Source organism: Pelodiscus sinensis, chromosome 1 (assembly GCF_049634645.1).
Source record: "Pelodiscus sinensis isolate JC-2024 chromosome 1, ASM4963464v1, whole genome shotgun sequence".
Lineage (NCBI taxonomy): Eukaryota > Metazoa > Chordata > Testudines > Trionychidae > Pelodiscus > Pelodiscus sinensis.
The window spans coordinates 212,223,677-212,249,171 of NC_134711.1; the positions used below are offsets into that span (position 1 = coordinate 212,223,677).

The 25,495-nt window shown below is 42.9% G+C and overlaps 1 protein-coding gene across 6 annotated transcripts in view; it reads right to left on the reverse strand.

Moving 5' to 3' along the window:
* MOSPD2 (motile sperm domain containing 2) overlaps nt 1–25,495 on the reverse strand; it is a 97,428-nt gene that overhangs the window by 39,529 nt on the left and 32,404 nt on the right. For all 6 annotated transcript variants that reach the window (XR_012898649.1, XR_012898654.1, XM_075914515.1 and 3 more), the window contains exons 8-10: nt 23,136–23,260; nt 21,200–21,370; nt 917–1,029 (exon numbers count right to left, since the gene is read on the reverse strand). Coding sequence is in view for 4 of the 6 variants with exons in the window: in XM_075914515.1 (XP_075770630.1) it covers nt 917–1,029; nt 21,200–21,370; nt 23,136–23,260 (409 nt within the window). In the remaining 2 variants the exon portion in view is untranslated. The remainder of the gene's footprint in view (nt 1–916; nt 1,030–21,199; nt 21,371–23,135; nt 23,261–25,495) is intronic.

Sequence of the window (25,495 nt, forward strand, 5' to 3'; positions counted from 1 at the left end):
ATTACAAAGATAGCTTCCCCAATTATCACCGCTAATATAATTAACTCTCAGACATTTACCTCTCCCCCCCACCCCCCCAGCCTCCTTCTGTTCTGAAATTTGATATGTCCCTTTCATATGTGTTTATTTTTTGGATTGTATCCTTTGATATATATGGTCATGACAATTTCCTTCCACTATTTGATCTGAGGAAGTGGGTCTGGCCCACGAAAGTTCATCACCTAATAAACTATCTTGTTAGTCTTTAAAGTGCTACAAAGTCCTGTTTTTTGTTTCAGCTAAGGATGAGAATTTTAGATGACGAATATCATCAGGGCAAGGACCTGTGTTGCACCAGTTAACAAAATGATCTAATTTAATTAGTGCAACGCTTTAACGTAGACACACATGCGCCAATTTTTTTATATTTGGTTTTAGATTAAAGTCGGACACTAAAGTTAAACGGAATATTTTTAAAAATCGTCATCTTACCTTCAGTGAAACAAATTTAAGCAAGAGTTAAACAAGTTATGGAGTTTAAAATGGTTTAACTAAATTATTTAAAAGTTAATTACACAGATATACCCTGCTAATACAGTTGAGCTGTTAATCAGTACCAGGCATATTTATGGCACTACAAAAAACAACTAAAGAATATTTTTTGATCTATGTGGGAAAATGAATGATCGCTCAAAAGCGTTCATCCATAGAAATACATATAATACGTGACAGATACTTGAAACTGTTGAATGGAAGAAAAGCAAGTCTGAGAACACTTCAGATCAAAGTACGAATTTTTAGACATTCAAAATGTATTAAAGATTGGTCAAATCAATTAATTCTTGACTTCAGTTTGTGGTTTTAAACTGATCTAATTAATTTTAAGTAAGCTATATACAATGTAACAGTAAACAAATTTACTACTGAACATTATTACCTTATATGTAATAACAGTCCTTTAAAGACGGTTAATGCTTTCTTTGAATTTTTTGTTTTGGAATCTGTTTTGTCATTCTCTTCTGGTTTGGAAATCTGTTCTACAGAACATACCTAAGTAAAAATAAATGAGAATGATAAAGGAATAAAAACATGAATCACACACAAATATTTCTGCAAATATAATAGCAAGATTCTCGTTCCATCAAAATGTACAGTTAATATCTTTATTCACACCCAAGTTGATAGTATACAATTCCACAAACAAGAAAGGTAACTACTTTGTCTAGATGTCCATCATGGTTCAGTGGCTAAGTAAAAACACCAATGAGAAATCTATTAGATAAGCAAACGGATAAAGAGGGAAATAGATAATAAAATTGAATTTAAGTACAGAATTTGATAAGGAAAGCTAAAGGGAAAAAAATCCATGGCTAGCAAGGCTAAGATCAATACATTTTATTTTTGAAAGTATATTAGGAGATAAATAAATCTTAGCAATTGGGGCACATCTAAACTACATCCCTTTCAAATGAGGAATATAAATGAAGCAAATTGAAAGTACAAATGAAGAGCGGATTTAAATATCCCACACTTCACTTGCATATTCGTGTCTAAGTGCTTTTCTGAAAAACAGTTTTTCGAAAGTGAAAGCGCAGTCTAGACAGGGTTCTTTCAGAAAAAACCCTTTTTCGAAAGAACCCGTACTTTTGAAAAAAATGGACTAGACTGTGCTTTCACTTTTCGAAAAACCCTTTATGGGATATTTAAATCTGTGCTTCATTTGCACTTTTGATTTGCTTCATTTACATTCCTCTTTCAAAAGAGGAATGTAGTCTAGACATAGCCTTGTTGTGGTGAAAATGCGTGAGCACCAAGTAATTTTATCTTAAAATTACTAAAAGAAATACAAAACAAATGGGAGAAAATGAGAATTAAAATAGATGGAGTTACTATCTAATCATTTCTCATGCACTTTGTTCAGAAAAAAATTCTGAAGATGAAATTAATAATTACTATTCATTATTCTAAACAGAGAGTAGTTACACTTTTTACCACCACCAAGAGTTCTCTTTCCTGCACTAGGGGATACTATGGAAACAATAGAGATTGGACCTCCCTGGGCCGGCACTTTCGGGACCTGACCAGACCCAGATGAGGGATTTCGCCCATCCCTGCTAAGCCAGGCAGCCCAGCTCCCTGCATATGGGCTCCTGGATGTGATGGGCAGCCCCGCTGTGGCACGCCGAGCTCTTGGACATGTGGGGCTCCTGGACCTGCCGGCCTGCTCTACTGGGTTGTACCTAGCAACCCAGCTGTGGCATGCCAGGCAGCCTAGTTGCAGGGAGCCGGGCAACCCATCCCAGTCACCAGCCTTCTACCAGGACTCTGGTCCTGGAACACGATGCCAGACCAGGGAGTCCTGGTTAACAAAGGTTCAACCTCTATAACTTGATTTCGAAAAAGAGAATTTGTGTTTTAAGAATTATGACAAAAAGTTCAGTTAAGAGTATTCAAATAAGTCACACCATATAATAAGTAAATAAATGATACAAGATATTAATGATAAAAAAGCAACTAAGTATGAAATTCTTATGAAACAAAAGAAAGTCAAAATTCAATTAACTATGTGAAAGGACTAGTATCATAGAAGTGAGTATAAGAGAATCAACTCTATTCAATAACTTAGAACACAAACATATCAAAAAGGGTGTTTCCCCCGTGGAAAGATTAATGGATAAAAAACAGCAACAATTTAATAAACATACTTAAGAACATAGTATTGGATAACCAAATGATAATCAAAATAAATTAGTTACAAACCTATGATTCAACTTCACATCAATTCTCAAACGAAATAAAAATGGTAAAATAGGATAACTTATCTTGTTTAAATTGGGATTCATTTATTGTTTGACTAGAAAGTGTTAATTCTGTTTTAAGAAACTACAGTTTTAGGACTAAGCACAGAATTTAGTGAGGTAAATACAAGGTCAGATGACAATTACGGCACAAAGTTCTTATACACATGCATGTTAAAAAGTTTACAATATGAAAGAAGCAGGTTCCAGTAACTTCATATACATGGATTGTTACAATAAGTTGAAGTGGATACTTTTAGTTCTGGGTTGCCAAGTTAATAAGCAAATATGTAGTTTGGTGACAGGGCTAAAACAGTTTAGTTTTACTTAAGGTGAAAGTTGAAATAAGGCAAATAAATTTAGCAAGCTTGACTTTTGACAAAAGCTCTTTGTTGCTATTCACTTTATTTGCATGAGGGATTCTCTACATGAAGACAATCACAGACAAACACGCATACAAAGAGTAAACACTGTCAAAACAATTTAGAATTCAAAAATACTGATTCCTATTTGATATTCTGGATTATAAAATATTCTTATGAAAAATTAATACATCATGAATGTCTCATTGTACGAGGATTCACCACTGCTAACAGAAAATGGACCACGTATACTATTTAATCATGGAGGATTTCTTGCCAAAAAATTAAAAATTCAGCAACGCCATTTGTCAAAACAACACTACATAGCCACAACAGTTTCAACTATTTTGGTAATTTATTATTTCAAAATACCTATCAGCACAGGGTTGGGCAAACTACAGCCTGTGGGCCACGTCTGACCCATCCAGCCCTTTAATTTTGGCTTTTGCTGAGGAGCAGGGCTGGATGCTTGCCCTAACCTGCTCGCCTGACACTTCCCAGCCCTTGACTGACAATTTTATGAGCACCATCTTCCTGCACGCAAAGTCACACTGTGCAAGTGGGATTGGCACAGCTTACCCTGACTTCATTGTGCTGTGTGCAGGATCGGAATCCCACTTATATATGGCAGCGTGTCCAATCCCTGAAGCTCTAGTCTATGTCCAAACTAGCAAATGATCAAGGCCACCAGCACTGTAGGATACCATTCCTATTACAGTCCAATTAGGAACTCTGAGCTCCTTCATTGACCCATCCCCGAGGCACTGCTCCTTCCAGCGATTCACTTTATTTCTCATCAGCCAATCATCTCTGCCCGGATCTTCATCGTCTCCTATGGCCTCATCCTCGGGAGTCTCATAACTGCCATGGGGCCATACCCATCCTAATGCCTGGAATGGCCATCTTGATGCCCTTGCCAGCAAGGCACCTATTTCTTGAATTATTGTTTCAGTGAGCATTTATGGCCCACCATACAATTCCAAACTCAGATGTGACCCTCAGCCCAAAAAGTGCCCCCACCCCGTGTCCACAAGTACATTTGTAATAATACAAAAACAAAATATTAATGTAGAAGTAGAGAGTTAAAGAAACTGTTATGACGATGCTTACTGTGTCCCTTCCTCTCTCCGAGCCCAGCCAGAGCACCAGACACCCACTAGGGATGTTAGACAGCGTGCAAGTCAGTAGTTGTGCAACTGCATCAAATATGCGACAGTCCCCAGGGACTGCAGCCAGTGCACTCCAGCCCCACTCACGAAGAGCCCCTGCCACCCAGGGCTCCTGCCTCTCTATCAGAGGCAACAGCACAGGGTGGCAGGCAGGAGCTGGTCTGCGAGGGGAAACGGTTTAAAAATCAGCTCCCTGTACAGACTGGGGAGCACACGGCAGCAGCAACTCCTTTCCACGGGGGCCCGAGCTCTCCACGGAAAGAAGCTGCTCCACATTCCACGGAGCAGCCTCTGTCCATGGTGAGCCTGAGTCTGCTGCGGACCCCCCCCCCCCCACAGACAGGGGCTCGGACCCCCCACAGACAGGGGCTGCTGCCACGGAGAAGCCTCCGTCTGTGGCAGGCTCAGGCTCATCATGGATGGAGGCTGCTCCATGGGATGTGTAGCAGCCTCTGTCCACGGGGAGCTTGGGCGCTGCATGGACAGGGGATGCTCCATGGCAGCCTAGCCTGCCTCCTTCCCCCCACTGCTGCCTCTGATAGGAGGCAGCAAGGGGGAGGAGAGGCGGTCCACAGAGCCAGCTCCTTGTACATACTGACTTCTGCCTGCCCCCCCACCCCACCTTCTGCGCTGCTGCCTCTATCAGAGGTAGCAGCACAGAGGTGGGGGGACGAAGAGACAGATCTGGTACTCATGGGGAGCCGGCTTAAGAGCTGGCTCCCCACAGGGACTGGCTCCTGCGTCCCCCTTTTACTGCCTCGGATACAGGGAGGGAAAGTGCGTGTAGTTGACAGGATTAACTGATAAGCCCAGGCTTATTGGTTAATCATGTAGTCATCTACACATTGACATCCCTAGCACTCAGAACTCCTTTCCCAGGGCCAGTTATGGGGGGGTGGGCGAGGTGTGTGTGGGGGAGGGGTCAATTCCCACTCTCCAGCTCAGAGATCCAGAAGTATAGATAGCCAGATACTTGGTCTTAGGCTTGCAGAGTTTCCTGTGGGCCATCTACTCCTCCTCTAGGGGCATGCTGGGAAGCGCTGTTGCCAAGAAACTTCTAGCTCTCCTCCTCCTCCTCCCATGGGCATCCTGTGGCTTAGGCAGGGGAAGGCTTTGCCTTCCCAAACCACCAGCCTTGCACCACCCACAGTCCGTCCCTAGAATGCCTACTATAGGCAGTCTCGGGACAGAGCATTGCTGCCCCCAGCTCCTGCCCTCCCTGTGCTCCCAGCTGAGGAGGCTGGAATCACACAACTGACTCCCATTTCCTGATGCTCCAGGATCTGCACCACGTGCACACTCCCTTCACCTCTCTGCCCCTCCCCAATACTCTGGGGGTATGCTGACCCGCTTCTCTGCCCCTCCCTCCAGGGAGGCCATGCTGTGCTTGGCGTGCTGCCCTGTCTGATTCCCTAGGAGGGCTATGCTCAGGATGCTGTTCTGCCTCATTCCCTGCCTGTGGGGAATGGGACCTCAGGAGAGAGGGTGGGGCTATAGGTGGGGCTGGGGGAACCAATTTCTGTGGAGCAATGGAAATTTTGTGAGTATATTAAATTTCTGAAAAATTCTGCATTGTGCAGTGGTGCACAATTCCCTCAGAAGCAAGAGGACAAAAGGAAGGTACTTAAGGTTAATGAAATGGCAAGTTATGCCAAAAAAAGGAGAAGCTTCCTCTTAAGGGAAAAGCTACTTCATCATCTGTAAGAGGGACATTATGGTGTTTTTTCTGAAGCAGGGGTAGCTAATCAAGAGACAGAACAAAAGAAAGAAGCCAGGGAGGAGGAGGGGGTTAAATAAGAAAAGACGAAGGGTACGTCTAGACTACAGGCTTTTGTCGATAGAAGTTTTGTCGACAGATACTGTCGACAAAGCTTCTGTCAACAAAGAGCGTCTAGACTACATTCAGTTCTGTCGACAAAGCAAGCTGCTTTGTCGACAAAACCCTGTACAGGCAGTCCCCGACTTACGCGGATCCGACTTATGTCGGATCCGCACTTACGAACGGGGCTCTCTCGCCCCGGAGGTCGAGGTGACGGATTGCTACCTGCGAGCTCCGGGGCGAGAAAGCTGCTCCGGTGCCCCTGGTCTGCTGGAGACCGTCTCCAGCAGACCAGGGGCACCGGGCGGGTTCCCGCGCTTCTGAGGCTTTGCCAGAGCAAAGCCTCAGAAGCGCGGGAACCCGCCGCTGCTGCCGCTTCAGTCCCGGTGCCTGTGGTCTGCTGGGGACGGTCCTCAGCAGACTACAGGCACCGGGACTGAAGCTGCAGCAGCGGCGGGGTCCCGCGCCTCTGAGACTTTGCCAGAGCAAAGCCTCAGAGGCGTGGCACCCCGCTGCCGCTGCGGCTCTGCTCCCCGTGTCCCTGGTCTGCTGGGGGGGGGGGGGGGCGCGCAGCTAGTGTGCCCCCCCCCCCCCCCCAGCAGACCAGGCTTTTGTTTTGGACCCTGGGGCAGAGCAGCTGGGGCGCTGCCGATTGGTCCTGCAGCGCCGCTCTGGGCACTACTGGACCAACCTGGCAGCACCCCAGCTGCTCTGCCCCAGGTCCTGATTCAGCCGCTGCTGGTCAGTTTCAGCAGCGGCTGAATCAGGACGCCTGGGGCAGAGCAGATGGGGTGCTGCCAGGTTGGTCCAGTAGCACCGAGGAGCCGTGCTACTGGAGCAACCCAGCAGCACCCCAGCTGCTCCGCCCCAGGCGTCCCCAAGTCAGCTTCTGCTGAAACTGACCAGCGCTGACTACAGGAAGCCCGAGGCAGAGTTGCTCTGCCCCGGGCTTCCTGGAATCAGCTGCTGATCAGTTTCAGCAGCAGCTGACTTGGGGACGCCTGGGGTTCTTAAGTTGATTCTGTATGTAAGTCAGAACTGGCGGTCAGTTTCAGCAGCAGCTGACTTGGGGACGCTTGGGGTTCTTAAGTTGATTCTGTATGTAAGTCAGAACTGGCGGTCAGTTTCAGCAGCGGCTGAATCTGGACGCCAGTTCCGACTTACATACAGATTCAACTTAAGAACAAACCTACAGTCCCTATCTTGTACGTAAGCCGGGGACTGCCTGTAGTCTAGACACAACCCTAGAACTCTGTTGACAGAAGGCGTTATGCCTCGTGAAATGAGGTTTACCAGCATCAACAAAACTGCTGAGTTCTGTCGACATTATGTTGACAGAACTCGGCGGTAGTGTAGACGCAGGTATAGTTTTGTCGACAAAAGTCCACATTTGTCGACAAAACTCTGTAGTCTAGACACACCCGAAGGGAAGGGGAAGGCAGACAGAAACAAGAAGTATTGGGCAGTAGATAGCAAGGTCACAGAAAATGAGGAAGGACTCTGAGGGAGAATTTACCCAAAAGTTACTGCCGGCACCAAGGCAGGAAACTGCCTGCTTTACTGGACACAGATTGCCCCAAGGAATTCTTTGGGCTGGTATCAATATGTTCTGGAGTGATGAGGAAACTAAGGAAGGGAAAGGCATGTACAATGTATTGTTCTGTAGACTTGTACTCTCTTGCACACTGGCTATGCTACAAACTAGGGTGTGATTCAAAGCTCATGTCCACAGACTTAGCCTGAGAGCTAGGTTATGTCTATACTACAGGCTTCTTGTGCAAGAGAGCGTCCACACTGCAAAAGCACACAGAAAAGGAAATATGCTTTTGCAAAAGTGTGTCCACACTGCATGCATGCTCTCAAAAGGAAGCTGATTGCTATTTACAGAATGGCCACCACAGCACTTGGGTTTTTTTCGATTTCCTCTTTTTGTGCAAAAAACCCTGTTCTCCGTCCATACACACTTTGCTTTCCTTGTAGAAAGAAGAATACTTACACCGGAAAAAACTCTGTTCTTTCATTTTACTTCTGCAAAAACGTGCTTGAGGTGTGGATGCTCTGCAAGTTTTTGCGCAAAAACTCTGTAGTGTAGACCCAGTCTCATTGAGCAACTGAAAGTATAAGTGCAGTGCCACAGTAGCATGGGCAGTGACTGCAGCAATAGAGCTTAGCCATGCCAAGTACACATTCACTAGCGTCAGCTTCGGCTCAGCTAAGTCCACTGCCCATGCGATTGTGGCTATGCTATCTATGCTCATGCTAATTCATGAGAGCTAGTATGAGTATGCATGCACAAGCTGAGAAACACTCCTCCTAGCTTGTAATGTAGATGCAGTCGTAGACACTAGGCTGTGTCACTGTATGCTGAATGTTTTATACCAACTATGTTGCCTCTTGAGAGAGTGTTGCTGTAATCCAGAAACTTGCCATTTTTTGGAGAGAAGTTCTGGAAGAGGGTGTGCTTTCTTTTCTTAATGGCAGAGTCTGAAGGATCAGCGACTTGTCCAGTGACTGTTAAGTAGGGAAGTGGGTTCCAGCTCTCAGAAGGGCATTCCAGATGGAAGGTTGGTACCCTGAATACACCCCCCCCCCCCAAAAAAAATATTGCGGGCAATGGCTGCATCCCATTCAGGCTCTTGACATGCATTCACCCAGCTATCTCTACACTGTAGTCTGATGGGTGGCCAGCAGGGTGATGCCTGTTCAGATCTGTAACAAAATGGTGCTAGTGCTTGGGATTAGTTGTAGCAGGGATTAGTGCAGTATTGTAAGAAGCTTTTAAAAACGCTTTTGCAAGGAACATCACTTTTGCTATTGGTCTGAAGGGCATGAGCAGATCTTTATCATCATCTTTGATAAAAATAGTTACCAACTATGAATTTAGAACAGCCCAAGAAAGAGCAGATTCTCTACTTGCGTGCAGAGATAGATCTGATGTCTGCTGATTAGAAAGACTGGAGATAGTCCATAAGATATAGTGGTGATGGCGAGAAGTCCCGAGGTGTGTACGCTGAAGTGAAAAAACACTTGTGAAGGAGAGGCAGGTGGCGTTTGTGGCATTGCTGCACTCCCATGTCTGGAGGCAGGATGGAATACACACTCCAAAGCAGGGTCCCTTCACATACAGAGCCTGCAAGTTACCAAGCAGATGGTGCCACAGATGATCAGTCATGGTGACAGATCCACAACTATGGAGGCTGGTGTCGAGAAGGCAGCTTGTGAGGAGATAGTGATAGAGGGTGCTGGAGGCTTGGCTTCAGCGCTTGCAGACCAGGACAAATGCCACCTATTCAAAACAGGAAAAGAGGGCAACACTACATTCATGGGACCCAGGGGGAAAAACTTGAGGACATGCCTAATACAGTGTTACTAGGCAAACGTATGTGGGTATGAAGAACTCATTCACTGTGCTTGTATCCTGAGTGTAAAGAAGATTATGGGATGCTAATTGCAGGAATATGGCAGGTGACTTCTCTTTGTGTTATTCTGTATAATGATACCTCAGAGATTATGCCAGAGAGATCATGTGGGTAAGACTCAGTCTCTGAAGGGCAAGCTCACTCCTTACCCTTCCTGGGAGAACTAAATCAGTGCTCACTGCTTCTGTGGCTCAGAATCATAAGAACATTGAGAAGCTAAAACAGTTCAATGTCATGGGCCAGAACATCACTGGAAGCAGAGACCAAAGCACAGCTAACAGGTGCTGTATGTCAGAACTTCCTTGGGAAGTGCAACAGGGTCAAGTCAGAGGGTTACAAAAGAGTACCAGAAGGAAATTATGGAAAAAAAAAAGCAAGTATGAAGGAAAATAATATGCGAGCCTTAGACTAAGTAGGTCTCTGTTCCCTGGGAAAACGAGCAGTGGCTGGTCTAGAACCAGCCGAAACTTTCCAGAAGCAGTCTGGACAATAAGGCCAGTTAGAACACCTGGAGTTAATTAGGAGCCTTCCAGAGCAAAGAGTCAGGCTAATTAGACCACCTGGGGCCAATCAAGAGCCAGTTGAGATTGGTTTAAAAGGACTCCTTTTCTGTCAGTTAGGTAGCACATTGAGAAAGAAGAAAGGTGTCAAAGTGCTGTGAGAGAGATGTTTGGGTGAGAACTGGGAACTGCCAGGCAGGAAGTGTTTGTTGGAGGAGCAGGTTCCAGGGCAAGGTACTGGGAGGGACTGTCTGGGGAAGTGGCCCAGGGAAGTAGTTGCCAGACAGGGAGTTGAACAAACCCCATCTGTTGCCACTGTCTTATGGTCCTTGGGCTGGAACCCAGAGTAGTGGGTGGGCCTGGGCTCCACCCACTCTGCCTATACCACTACAGTCTCTGTCCCTGGATAAGGAGGCTGGGACTACAGAGGGGTTTCACCCCCATACCCTGGACTAGCCTGTGATGAGTATGGCTCAGTACGCTGTGAGACCTGCCACTAGTAAAAAGAAAGACTGTGTGGTGAGACACAGTGAGCCTCTGAGGCTGAACACCATCTGCCATAAGTGCAGGACCCACAGGCACAGCCGTAGCTTTGCCACAGAAAACAAATGTAGAGCAGGGTGGAATATTGCCAAATTCATGATACCTACTAGACAGTAGAAAAAGCCCCAAAAGAGCATGAAGTGACTGCTTAGGGACATGCAGAAGAAATAGCACCCCATAATCTATGACTCATGATCATTACAATGCAACAGAACCAAAGGCAAATTGGGGAAGCAATACATTTCATTTTCTCTCTTCCCCAAGAGGTGGGAAGAAGGGGACTATGTGTAGATTCCACCTTGCCAGGGGACAGGGACTACTCTTCACAACACCACTGCAGTGCCAAGAACCACTCTACTGGGACCCAAATCTTCCTGTGGCAACTCCAATCAGCAGTATTGAGGTGACCAGAAAAGGGTGGAGACCCATGAACTCCGCAGCCTTTGTAATCCCTTTCCCGAGATATTGAGGGAGAAGAGTTATACAACATACACAGGCACTAACTTATAAAGGTTTCATGCAATTTGTACATTGGTGAGATCCCTGGAACAAATGTATGATGTTAGTGTCTACTGCTACTATTCAATCTAAATATGGACTGTCAATAGTGTTCCCTGCAAGATGAGCACGAAGTCATACAGGAGAGATTCAGATGCCGCCCAGTTGGTTAGCAGAGTGCCCACTGCCACCTATTTCTACTGGTGGTGTACCTCTGCACATGCCTTAGTGCACATAAAATGTATTCTGTACATAGACAGAAAAAAAATCAGAGGGAACACAGTGTCAATGTACCATAGACTATTTGTTGAGTATCTCCTCCTTTTTTTGGTCAAGAGAGAAATGTGACAGTCTGGTAATCTCCCTGTAGGACCAGTTCATAATATCCACCAGGAATTACTAAATGTTCTTCTTCTAAACTGCTGTAGCACAAATGTGTGTCTAGGTGGTGCCACCATCTCTGATACAACATGTATCAGTAACACTACAGTCTGGTACTTCAGATGCAAAAAAGCTATATGAAAAAGGTGTACTGACATTGTAGAAAGAAAGCACCCAAGTTATCAGAAGGGGTTTAAAATAAGGAAGCACAACACAGAAAGCTAGACAGGAAGAGAAAGTGTTGGACAGGAGAGCAAAGTCATGGACAATGTGGAAAAAGGAGACTTCATTAAGGAGAAGCCTGCACAACATAAACCAGCTTGCATGAGGACGGGAAACCCTGCCTCTCCCCTGCAAGGAGATGTCTCTCCCCCTCCCTTCACCAAGTACTCTGAACCGGCCTAAAGAGAGCTCTGGAGTAGCGAGGAAACTGAGCAGGGAAAGGCACATAAAGTTCATTGGAGCTGTGCAGTCTTGTGCTTTATATAAACTGAAGCGAAGAACAGGGGTGTTAGACTCTGGGAAAAGTATTGGTGTGCGTTGAATGTTTTATTACTACTAGGCTGCTTGCTTCCTGAGAGTTAAACTACAAGCCAAAATTTTCAAACTTAAGTATGGAAGTCTGAAGGGTGAGTAGTGTGTTCAAAGCACTCAGCTCAGTCTGGGGGGGTCTGTATGCACACTCTGGCACAGACCTACATTCCCTTACTAGAGGCTTACAACACCCAGGGAAACAGACACAAAAGCTTGAATTCCCTTCACAGCCGTCTAGTGGGTGGCTAGCAAAACAGAAGCTGACTGTCACAAATTTAAAGTTGATATGCAGAGAAGTAAGAAAACCACAATGCTCCTTTGTATTTGAAATAAATATGAATTTGTACTTTGGTGTGATCACTGGAATTGTACAATCTTTGAAAGAACAGTAGACACAGCCTAAAGATCAGTTTAGCAGATTACTTGCTGAGTAATAGGCATGTAAAAGGTTAATCAGAAAGCCTCACCCTTCGTGAGTGAGACTTACAGGGTTCCAATTAACCAATAGGGGCTGGAGCAGTTTGCTGCCCACCCCAAGCAGGGGGCTGCTCTAACCCTGCTGAGCCCACCAGAACAGCCCCTGTCCGTGGCATGACCTGGCCGCCCCTTCCCACAGCGCATGTTACATGCTGGCTCCTCAGGAGCAGCAGCAGCAGCAGCAGCAGCAGCAGCAGCAGCAGCAGCAGCAGCAGCAGCAGCAGCAGCAGCAGCACTTGCCAGCCCCACTTCTAGGGAGACTTCCACTGCAAACTGTGCAGTATAAAGCTTATTTAAACTTTACACTGCAGAGCCCTCAGTGCGTGTAACTGCTATGATTTTTAGCGGTTAGATGGTTACATTTTTAAACAGGTTTTTACACTCCTATTGAATACTCTACACTTTTTGGGTTTTTTAGGACAAGGGAGATGTGACTATTTGGCAGATTATATGAACCAGGAATTATGAAATCTTCCTACTTAAAAACTGCTATATTAAAATGTCTCAGTAAAACATTACCACACAAAAATGGAAATGAAGCGAGTATGGGACATGAAAAACTAGTAGTCCTGCGGCAACTTAGGCTGCATCTACACTGCAAGTTTTTGCAGCAGAAAATATGCTACTGAGTCTCTCATCAGCATGAGTCAGTGTCATTAGCATATTTTCTGCCAATTTTTTGCACAAGGGGTTTTTGCGCAAAAAGAAGCAATTTAGCCGCTTCCGTTTTGCGCAAGCCTCCTCCTTTTGCGCAAGATCTGTATGCTTCTCCCGGATCATGCGCAAAAGGGGGAAAAAAGGGTTTTTTTGCACAAAACGGAAGTGGCTAGACTGCTTCTTTTTGCACAAAAAGTCGGCAGAAAATATGTTAATGACATTGCGACTCATGCTACTGAGTCCCGCATTAGCATATTTTCTGCAGCAAAAACAAGCAGTGTAGACAAAGCCTTAGAGACTAACAAAATATAACATATGGAACAGGAGGTATCACACATGCTATTAGTTATCTATAGTTAGAAATACAGAACACAACTAAGATCAGTATCCAAAAGTATTCCAGATTTTATATCAAAGTAACCTTGAAGTGAGGTTTGGAAAGAGCGTCTCTTGTTCACATGCATATGATGTAGTTGCCACAGAGGAAGAGAGCTGAGGACTTTAACAAGCAATTTCACACTTACAGATCTATCAACTGCCAGGAGTGAGTGAAAGACAGATAGTGGAGAAACAGTGATTAGAGTCCATAAATGTAAGCACTCCTGAAAACTGATTAATGTATTAATTTTAATTGGACAAAAAAAGTTAACCCATGTACAACTCTCAAAGATCTAACCCATTATAATTTCAGATTTTAGGCAACACACAAGGTCAACTCTAAGCAATAAAAAGAATTTTGCTAAGCAAGTGATGATTAAATCAGCTGTAACACAAAATACAGAGTATCTAGGTGAAAAACAGACAACTTCAATGCTATTTTCTTTCCTGTTCCCAGTGCAATTTTGCTTGTTATTTATTTGGAACCAGATTTCAGTATCATCTATGGAAATGAAATTTATTAATTTGGTATATTTCAATGAATACATCTCATCAGTACTAGGGTCTAGATTTAAAGGAACAAACATCTGAACTTCAGAAGAGTTTAGTATTCTAGGGGAACATCTTCATTCACTAAACTGGAGACAGACATTATGGAATTCAATTTAGCAGATATATTTATAGACCTGTAAATCAAACGCAGAGGGCAGCTCTGGCTGGCGTACGTTACTCCTCACAACGGAGAGGAGTAAGGGAGCTAATGGGAATATTTGCTCCTGTCAGTCTCCCACAGTTGAGACACTGCCCAACCTGGCTTATGGCAAGACAACTCCAGTTACACAGAATACACCACACACCTTAAGCTGACCTGCCAGGTGTATGTAGACAGGCAGAGGCTGCTCCAGCAGCAGTCCCTGTCTGGGGGTGGGATCTCAGCAGGGAGCTGGGCCCCCCAGTAGACAGGGGCTTCTGCTTGAACAGTCCATGGCCATCCCTGGCCGCTGTGAGCCGGGCTGCTGGATTCAGTGCGAGCTGGGACTGAACAGTCCTGGCTCGCGGTGGTCTAGGATACTGCACCTCTGCATTTTAAATGTAGAAAGATCCCAGCAGCTCTTACTACATTTAAAATGCAGCACCAGCCAACTCCAGGAACTACTCCCACTGCAGTTCTGCAGAGGTTCTGCAGAGTGGCCCTTACCAACCCATTGCACAGTTGATACAAATTGTATTGACTACATGATTAGCCAGATAACCACAATTTAATATCCTTAGTTCCCTCCAGCACCACCTCTGCAGTGTGTGCGTGCGTGCACGGAGGGGCGGGGGAAGGTAGGGAAGGCAGAGCCTCAGCAGTCCTGGAGCAGGCTGGCACAAGCTAGGACTGCTCAGACTAGTCCTGGGAGCTAACCCCACTCCAGCTCTGTACTTTAAACATAGGAAGAGCCCAGTAACTATTTAAAATGCAGAGCTGCAGTGGCAGTAGTGAGTGCCCCCCTCATCAAGTAGTTGATGGAAATTCCATTGACTACATGATTAGCTAGTTAACTGTTACTTAACATCCCTAGTCTGAATCAGTACTGAGATGAGTGTGTTTGGGACTTCTGGACATTTCAATGAAGACACCCTCTGAATCACTCATATAAAGAAAAAAAAAAAACCCTCAACTGTATTTGGTGTCTCGGTTCATACATTAGAATTCCCTTCAGCTATAATGATGGGCTGGCTCAGCTTCAAAAATATATCAGTATTATAATCACAATATTTAGGATGTACCCATCTTGGGTTGCATTTTATCAGATAAATTAAGTCATCCTTACACAATTCCTACCCATCTGGTAGGTGGCAACTGAATTTTTACAGTTCAAAATGCTATACAGTAGAACCTCAGACTTATCAATGACCAGTCAACTATATACATCATTTGAAGCCAGATGTAATCAGACAGCATCAGAAACAAAATAAAAAAAGTGCAAATACATTACAGTACCGAGTTAATGTTAGCCATTAACTTGGCCTAAAAAAAAACAAAGGCAAAGTTTAAAAAAGATGCAACAAGGTAAGGAAACAGTGTTTGTATTTGTTTCATTTAAAGATGGTTAGAAGCAGCATTTTTATTCTCAGTAGTTAAGTTTAAAAGCCATACATACATAAGTCAATGTAAACTTTTGAAAAAACAACTCTGAACAAAATGTTATGGTGGTGAACATTGCAGTGTTAACTTCAATTCCCAAAATATTCATAACTCTGCAGTTCTACTATAGTTCTTTAATTTCTTAGTTAGTATTAACTAAAAATATAAAACTAGTAGAATTCTTGAGAAGCCTTTTACCTTTATTGCGTGTTGCTAGCTCTTCTTGAAAGATTTAACAGGATACAATTTTCCTGTATTGTGTTGTACCTTGGTGACTATATCCTTGAAATTGTCTTTCATTTTGAAATTTTAAAATTTGTCCTTTCTTCTTTCACTTACCAGTAGGTTAGGAATCATTCACCATCTTTCAAGTGTAGCAAAAGTCATTTTTAATTTGATTCTAATTTTAGAAAATGGCCCTATTAAAAAAAATATCCTAAATCCCCATTATTAAAAATATTCTAGCTATCCTAGGCAATGTCCTCAGTAATTTGAAAACATAAGTAAAAATAAACAAGAATTCTATTCCAGAAGCTAGTAACATTTTCTAATATTAAATCCACAATTTGTATTCTTAAACTTTGTACAAGTTGCACCTCCTTCATCCGGCACCCTCGGGATCTGACCAGTCCCAATTGAGGGGATTGGACAGACCACAGGAGGTCCCTCCTAACATGGCTGAACTGCTGCCTCCCTGCTAGGGCTTCAGCCCAGCACCACTGTTACCTGCCCAGCTGTGGCTCCCCAGGCCAGGTCCCGAGCTCGGTGGCCACTGCCGGGACCCGAGCACCGCGGCCAGAGCTGGAGTTCCCTGGCTGCTGCTGGACCAGAGCTCTGCAGCCGGACCTGAGTTCCACAGATGCTGACCACTACTGCTACCTCCCAGCCACAGGGTGGCAGAGTTCTCCACTGCACTGCCTGTCTCTCTGGCATTTTCTTCCTCTACCCCCACACATGGGGCTCCCAGCTGAGTTGTTGCCAGACCATGGATGTTGCCAAAGCAGAGTGTCCTGGGGTTAAGGGAGGTACAACCTGTTCAACATTCCCAGTGCTGAAATGTTTCTTGCATATTTGTTTATTTGCATATGCTAATGCGACTATAATCGTAAGGAGTAAGAATACTTATTTTCCAAATATAAAAACTGTAACAAACAATGTTATACAAGGGGTTTTATTACAAGAAAAAAAACCCGAATTCCTATAATCTTGAAATTTAATATAAAACCATAAACTTTTGTTGTAATAGCCAACACACTTGGCTAGCAATTGTGATCTCAGGATCTGAAACTTCAGTGGGAAACATCTATGCTAAAAACATTCAAGGAAGTAAGTCAAAGTATTCAGTTACAAAGATGGCCACAAGGAGGTTCCCCCCCCCCCAAATCAAGCATCCTGATGTCTAAACCAAAGAAAGCTGAAAAGTTTACCTTCTGATAGCCAACAGTTTAAGGTTCCATCCCTTCCTTGTTACCATCATGTTACTGCCTCTTCACAGCTAATAGGAGTAGAGTTTACCTCAGTATGAAGCTTAAATTACAGCCTTTGAGAATCTGGATGCAACTTTTAAAAAGAGATGGATTTGTGTATTTTAAGATTAAACATACACCTCTCTTGGGATACACACTTTTTTTCCCCAATTTCATTAACATATCAGTTCAGTATCATAGCTTAGCCAAAGTCAGAGTAAGAATTTAAGGGAAAAAAAGATGGGAGTAGGAATAAAAAGAACTCACAGGTGTGCCGCGACCGTTTGAGGAAAAGTAATGGCCGCTAGAGCCACTGCGACGCAGCAGGTGATGCGAAGGGTGGAAGAGGTGAGTGGTGATGCAACGGTAACATGACTGGAAACGAGACGGGGTTAACTGCGTTCCTCCTCAAGTGCTTCCACGTGAAGGGTGGAAGAGGCGAGTGAGTGATGACACAGCACGAAATGAGGCGGGGCTACCCACGTTCCTCCTCATGTGCTTCTGCACCCGGCTTGTAATTGCCTGAAAAAGCTCCATGCCTTGGTTGCACCCCCTGCCAGAGGGGAGGAACATTGTAGGGTCAGTAGCAGGGCCAGCTCTGATTGGCTGTCTCTGCTGCTGGTCTGGGGATCCTGCCTGCCAGGAAAGAAAACTGCCCTACAGCCGCCACCCCAGCTGGGTCTTTGTACCGCTGCCTTTAGCCCTTACTTGTTACCCAGGACAGCTGAGGGGGGCCAGATACAATGTTCCTTCTTTGTTGGACAACTTTTTTTTATTTAATGGAGAGCAACTGACAGGTTATGTTTGGGATACTTAGATTAAAAAAGATGTTCCACTTTTCAAAAGATTATTTAAAAGATACTTAAATAATCATTGGGCAGTGAGCGAATATTGTCGTTGTCAATAGAAGTGTCACCTGGTGTTCAAGGTGTGTGGGGTGTGGTTTTCCCTCCCTCCCCAAACCAAAAACCTCTTGGTGTTCCTCAAAAAAAATTGTTTGGTGTTCCTTGGTCTTAAAGTTTAAGAAACACTGGTTTAAACCAATAACGGTAACCGATAAGCTCATGCTTAGCAGTTAACTAGTTAATCGGTTGAATTCTAACATTACTAATTCACAACCATATGTCGTTCTAAGGAGATTCATACTTACAAAGGGGGTTCTAATTCATGCAAAAGGAAGAAAATAATGAATTATGGATGTTATGTTAGTTTACTTCCCAGTAACTCTGGCCTGAAACTCAGGAGAGGTGTCTGGTGTGATTCGATGCACGATTTAAAAGATAGACATTATAATGTAATGGTCTAAGGGAATAACTACGTAAAAGAATATCACATTTGCATACTCAAGAGTCATATCTGGTGCCTTTGGTATAGGACCATTACTAGATGGAACTAGTAAAACTGTTAATGATACACGGAAGACCAAAATGTTTATATAAATTTCTAATATTTATTTGGTAAAAAGCAGAATGAGGAACTCCTATCATAGGAGGATGAAGTAATTTACAGTATGTTAATAAGCAAGGACGATATTACATAACCTACAAAGGGATAAATATTTTAAAATCAGCAGGTTCCAGTAACTTGCTCTGTAGAGTTCTAAAAGAGTTGGCTGGGGAGATCTGAGTTGCTGATAATTTTTTATGAAGCCTTGGAATACTGGGAAAATTCCAGAAGATTTAAATATTGGCACAAAGTTAGCCACTATTTCAAAGAGGGTAAAGAGGAAGACCCAGATAACTATCTAGTGGAAAAGCTGATATTACACTGATTTGATAAAAGATATGAAGATGATTAATGCCAATCAATAGGATTTTATGGAAAACATGTCGTGTCAAATCAACCAGATTTCATTCTTTGAGATTAAAAGTTTGATTGGTAAAGATAATTGTATAGATGTAATATATAGAGACTTTTGCAAGACATTTGACATAGCACCACACAGTCTAACTAAAAATTAGCATTATAAAGTATCTGTAGAATACACATTAAACTGTCTGTGTAAGTAGTGGTCTACTTCTAGTAGAGTCCCACAAGTACTAGTACCAGGTCTTGTGCTATTCAACCTTTTCATGAATGGTATGGAAGTAAATATAAAGTCACTGCTGATAAAATATGCAGATGACAAAGACTGGTGGAATGGTAAATGATAAGGAGAGAGTAGTCAGACATCAATGGGTTTCAGCTGGTGAACTTGGCCTATTCAAACAAAATGCGTTTTCAAAACACAGCTGAATGCAAGATTACACATCTAATAACAAGGAATGCAGGACATTCTAACTGAGGGTACATCCACACAGCAGGACAAAAGTTGAATTAAAATATGCAACTTCAGCTATGTCAATTGCGTAGCTGAAGTCAAAATAGTTCCAATACACAGCAGGAAGTCAAAGGAAGAATATTCTTCCTTTGACTTCCCTTATTCCTCATGAAATGAGGGTTACAGGAAGTCCACCATCTCAACAACATTATTTCAAAATAATGGCTTGTTGTGTAGATGTGCATTTCAAAATACCATCAGTTATTCCAAAATTATGCTGCTGTGTAGAGGTACCCAAAATGTCCTGGAGAGCAATAACTCTGCAAAACAGGTGGTTTAGAAGTCACAGTGGACAAGCAACTTAATATGAGCTTCCAATTTGCTGGCAAAGTAAGTGAATGTAACCCCTGGATACATTTAAAAAAAAAAAAAAAAAAAAAAAAAAGGAACAGTGAGCAAGAGTAGGGAGGCAATTTTACCCCAGTATATAGCATTTGTGAGACCGATACTGAAATACTGCATACTGTTTCAGTGTCTTTCAAAAGACTGTAGAAAAAAAAAAAAAAAAAAGAGATAGCAAATGGGCAGAAAAGAGCCATAAAGATGATTAGACGGGCAGAAAAAATGACAGAGAGAGAGACTTAAAGAATGCAGTCTAATTTATCAAGACGACAACAGATTATTTGATTATAGTGTGTAAGTACCTCTACGGGGCCAAGATGTCAAGTACGAAATGACTCAAATTTAGAGGAGAAAGGCATAACAAGAATCAATGGCAGAAAGCTGAAGCCACACAAATTTAGGCATATTTTTTTAATAATAAGAGCGGTTGACCCTTGGAACACAATCTACCAAGAGAAGAGGTGGATTCTCCAACTCTTGACATCTTCAAATCAAGACTGGACGCCTTTCTGGAAAATATGTTTTAAGCCAAAACATAAAATGCAAGTTAATGGGCTCAATACAGGGGTAACTTGACTAGATTTAAGGGCCTATCATAGGCCATGTACTTTGATTTCTTGTTTAATGGTTCCTTCAGGCCTCAAATTCTAAAAGCATATTAAATAGAAATTGCTCTCTGTACATCAAAAAGAAAAAAAATCTTAAAGTACTAATGGAAACTGAAAATGTTTACACTATAAATTAGAAATATTCAACGTAAATGATATAAATATTATTAAAGTAATATTCTAAGTATGAAGTTGTGGCAATAACCAAGAATTCCAGATTCTGAACTACAATTGCTATTTTTCACAAGCAACCGACAAAATTTACAAAAGCCTATCTTCATGTAATCCTTGTCCCCTGATACTGGAATGGATTCTGTACAGGTGTAAGACTATAATCACACAGATAAGATTGAATGATTCTGAGCCTTGACCATATAAAAAAAGCCTAATACCTTTTCTAGATGCTAACCCTCAATAGCATGTTTCAATTGTTTACTTAGTAGTCCCTCTCTCAGGAGCTGATTAAAACATCTATTGAGAAAACTGGATACATGGTAGTTAAATTAATGGAATGGTTACACCAAAATAAGTTTAAAATCTATTTATATATCTAAATTTTATGGATAAAGTTTTTTTATATATTAAAAATCACATTGCACATTTAACTGAGCAGTACCCAAACACACACACAAACACACACACAAACAAAGGTTAATACTAGTTTTTCTGTGTGCGCACTGTAGTCTCCATGATAGCAGAGCTAGTTCTTAGGTTTTTAATGCGTTTTTCCACTGTATGCGACAAGCATCCAGACAGTGTAAAAAATAAATTACGCCCAACTTTTCATATCATTCTTAGCCTTTAGAGTTAATGGATACCTTTTTTGAATTGAGAACTTGCTCTTCACTGCATTCTCTAGCCTCCTTGCTGTCTGCTTCTATCTCCTCTTTACTTTCAATTTCATCTTCACTAGCAATAGGTCCATTTTCACACAATGGAGTTTGAAAATCATCATCAACCAATGGAGGGTAACTGTACTTGAAAGTATCCTATAATACAAGAATATTTAATACACTAGTATATCAGAAGAAAGGAAAAGTGATCATAAAAGAAGTGTTTTTTTTTTTTAGTTTTTACATCTTATATATTTAATTTATATAATGTAAGTTCCATTGGATCCATGGAAAAAAAACTGGTTGAATTTTGTTCACCATAATATCAAATATGATAATCTAACACAGCCATTAATTTATAGCTAATAGCAATGTTTATATTCCCTCAAACAGGTTGCAGAATTTGTTGTGAACTGAAATTCGGCATTGAAAAATATAAAGGAGTGGGATTAATCCAAATTTTGTTTCTACATAACACAGACACAAACTTAAAACAGAAATAAGACAAAGTTACAGAAGTACAAAAAAATTGAAAAAAAAAATCCTTTAACTGCTCTGGTTTTAAAGAAAATTATACAGATAGTCCATGATTTGGATTTGTAAAAACTAAAACAGATAAGCTATATATTAATGTTTAAAGAATTAGCATTATACATGTGCATTACCTATTTTAATACAGACTTTCAGTCGATATCACTAGAGACTTGAAAATACACAGGTATTCACTTTCTCCTGTCAGGTTGGTTAAACACTAAAATAAATTGCCCAAGGAGGTTGTGGAATCTCCATCCCTGGAGATATTTAAGAGCAAGCTGGAGAGACATCTTTCAGGGATGATCTAGAAGGTGCTTGGTCCTGCTGTTAGGGCAAGGGACTGGACTTGATCTCTCGTGGTCCCTTCCAGTTCTATGCTTTATATCTGTGGACCATTTTTTTCAGATAGCAGCAGAGATGCAGATACAAATTTTGCATCCATGCATGGCTCTTCAGCAGACTCACCACAATGCAGTGGCTGTCACCCAACAGCGCTGCTCTCTGATTCATACAGCAGAGGGGATAGCTTGGTAGGTATTCTGGGAATTGGAGCCCTCAGCTTCTCTGGATGGAGGAAGTAGACTAACTACAACTTCCAGAATGGAGTGAAGTGCCATTTTGAAAGAGGTGTGGCAGCGTAATTTAAATTAGTGGGTGGTGAGGGCCCATGCTATGGAGGGACAGTAGTTAGCCCCAATCTGTACAGACTGGGTCTGCATACATTACTGCCCCCGCAGCTGTAGCGGGGTGTCCAAGCCTGCTTCATTGGGTGGGTGGCACTGCACATAAGGACCCAGGATTGCAGCTTTCCCACCAAAAACAGGGGAAGGAAGTACGGCAGAGAAAGAGCAAGGGTGGGACAGTAGGTCTCTGGGGAGAAGGACTGGGTGGATCTTCAATCTATTATGGTTTGGAAGGAAGTGAAAAATACAAGTCCTGTGCAACTGAAGTTACCAAATTAGGATTACAGAGTTACTGCCTATCTTACAAAAAGAGATAAGAAATCTCTTTAAGACTTACCATTTAAAATCTCCAGTTGATATTTAATAGAACTTAAAATTAACAGTAAATGTGTAAGTTTATTAATATCAAATGGACACTACCAGACTCTTCCCTGAAAAATTTTAGTTGGCTCTACTACCAAAGTGTGTATTTTATATACAGCCGGTCCAAGTTACGAACGCATCAACTTACAACCATTCGTATTAATGACCAACCTCCTATACAGCTGGTCCCTGAGTTACAAATGAAATCCGCACTTACGAACAGATCAAAATACAACCTAGTGTTTGGTACTTAACTCATTCGTAAGTCGGGAACTGGCTGTACACAAAAAAAATTGCATGAAGATATTAACCAGTGTATTTTAAAATTTTAATATACTTACAATTCCACCCATGTAGCCAGGCAGATATTCTGCACTGATGTATTCCTGTATTTCATTCTTGTTTGTGAACTTCAACATGCTTATTGCATCTGGACCAAGCCAACCCTTCACAATTTTAAAAGCAGCTAGACAGAAAATAATAAATAAAGTTGCATGAAAAAAATACTGCAGTCTTATCTGACATTGATGGCATGTAAATAAAAGCTCATAAAATAAATGCTCATAAAAATGTTAGGCATGACACTGCTAGATGTCCAGGTAGGGTTTCTTTACCCAGTTATAAAATGTTACAATAGGCAAAGAGCACATGTACATATCAGGATCTTGTGGTATAAAAACTTTGAGATAAATTTGTGAAGAGTCCTTTTGTGTAATACTTGTGAGCGGCAAAGTAATGGAGGTTATCAGAAAAGTGTGCCTATAAAACCTTGATAATTGTTTTGTGTAAAACATGATCTTTTTCTGAGTTTTGTTTTGCTTTAAGTTCTTTTAATTGGTTCTATTGGCCTCCTCTGCCTTTTAATACCATGAGACCAAATACATAAGATTCAAGGAAAGAAAAAAAAAATCCATAATGAAATGTTTAGAAAAACTGGAAGCACCTGAGAGGGAATTATTTACAAGTGAGAGTTCATTTTCTGAATGTATTGTCTCAGAGCCACACAGCACCAGGTCACTTGACCATGGAATCTCTGAGTAGTTGTTGACACTAGACACAATAAGCCACAGAACAAACTTGCACCCAGAAGCCTGATTTGGATGTATGCTCTAAAAACTGAGAAGAGGGATGTTCAGTGAAGGCAATAGATTTGTGCAACAAAAGTTATTGCTGGTAAGTAGTCCCTTGGTACTACCGTTTCCCCAGTCCCCACTGCAGGACACTAGCTCTTTGAACAGTAACTGATGTACTACCCACCCAAAATAAGCATCTGGTCTTGTCAAGGGACCTGTAAAGTGGAATACTGAATTTCATGCAGCAGCCCCACCCTAGATAAGGACCAGTACCTCTTCCTGTGAAAGGGATCTCTGAAAAGGAAGGGCGGAATGGGTCTTGGCATGATTTCCTACTAGAGGAAAATAGCACAGCTGAAGTGCTACATATGAAAAAAATGCAGTAAAAAGAGGATTTTTATGCTCTATAGTTAGTTTAGGACTCTCCAATGTATTTTTAAATTTGCTTAAGTGTAACAGTGGTTGTTGCAAAGGTGGCTGAAGCAGGGGAAAAAGGTTCTGGATAAGTCTGCGAGGACTTGGGGTCTCTGATGGTAACCTGCTCAACAGAATTGCTCGAAATAACCTCTATGGAACATTCTGTAAAACAAGTGGGATCAAATTCCATGACCCAGTTGCTAATATGATTACTTATATCCTTCCCAAGACTGGATCAGGCTATCAACTGAAGTGGTAACAGGACAAAAAACTAAGGGTATGTCTACACTACCATGTTAATTCGAACTAACGGACATTAATTCGAACTAACTTTGATAGGTGCTACACTGCGCTCCGCTAGCTCGAACTTAATTCGAACTAGCGGAGCGCTTAGTTCGAACTAGGTAAACCTCATTGTACGAGGACTAAGCCTAGTCTGAACTTACTAGTGCGAATTAAGGGGTGTGTAGCCCCTTAATTCAAACTAGTGGGAGGCTAGCCCTCCCCAGCTTTCCCTGGTGGCCACTCTGGCCAACACCAGGGAAACTCGTCTGCCCCCCTCCCGGCCCCGGACCCCTTAAAGGGGCACGGGCTGGCTATGGTGCCCGTGCCAGGTGCAAGCCTGCCAGCACCCAGCCAGCAGACCCTGCACCTGGCACAGCTCGAGCCAGCCACCCGATGCCCCCCAGCCCTCCTCCTCTTCCCGGGACCAGGCTGGCGGCTCCTGGGAGCTTGCCCAGGACCGCAAGAGGCAGGAACCCGCCTGGTCCAGTGTAGACATCGTGGACCTCGTCTACAACCTCGGCACTAGGCACAGGAAAGCGGCCGTCTAGGGCAGGAGAGCTGCCAGCCTGGCCAACCAGGAGCAGGTTGGCATGAAAATCAAGGTGGTCCACTGAGACCCCCGACCCTGAGCCCTGAGCTTACAATGGCCATACTGGGTCAGACCAAAGGTCCATCCAGCCCAGTAGCCTGTCTGCCGACAGCAGCCAACCCTAGGAACCCTGGAGGGAATGGACCACAGACAGTGACCAAGCCATTTGTCTCGTGCCATCCCTCTCCAGCCTTCCACAAACTTTGGGCAAGGACACCACTCCTACCCCCTGGCTAATACCATCCATGGACCCAAACTCCATGACTTTATCTCACTTCCCTTTAAACTCTGTTCTAGTTGTAGCCTTCACAGACTCCTGCAGCAAGGAGTTCCACAG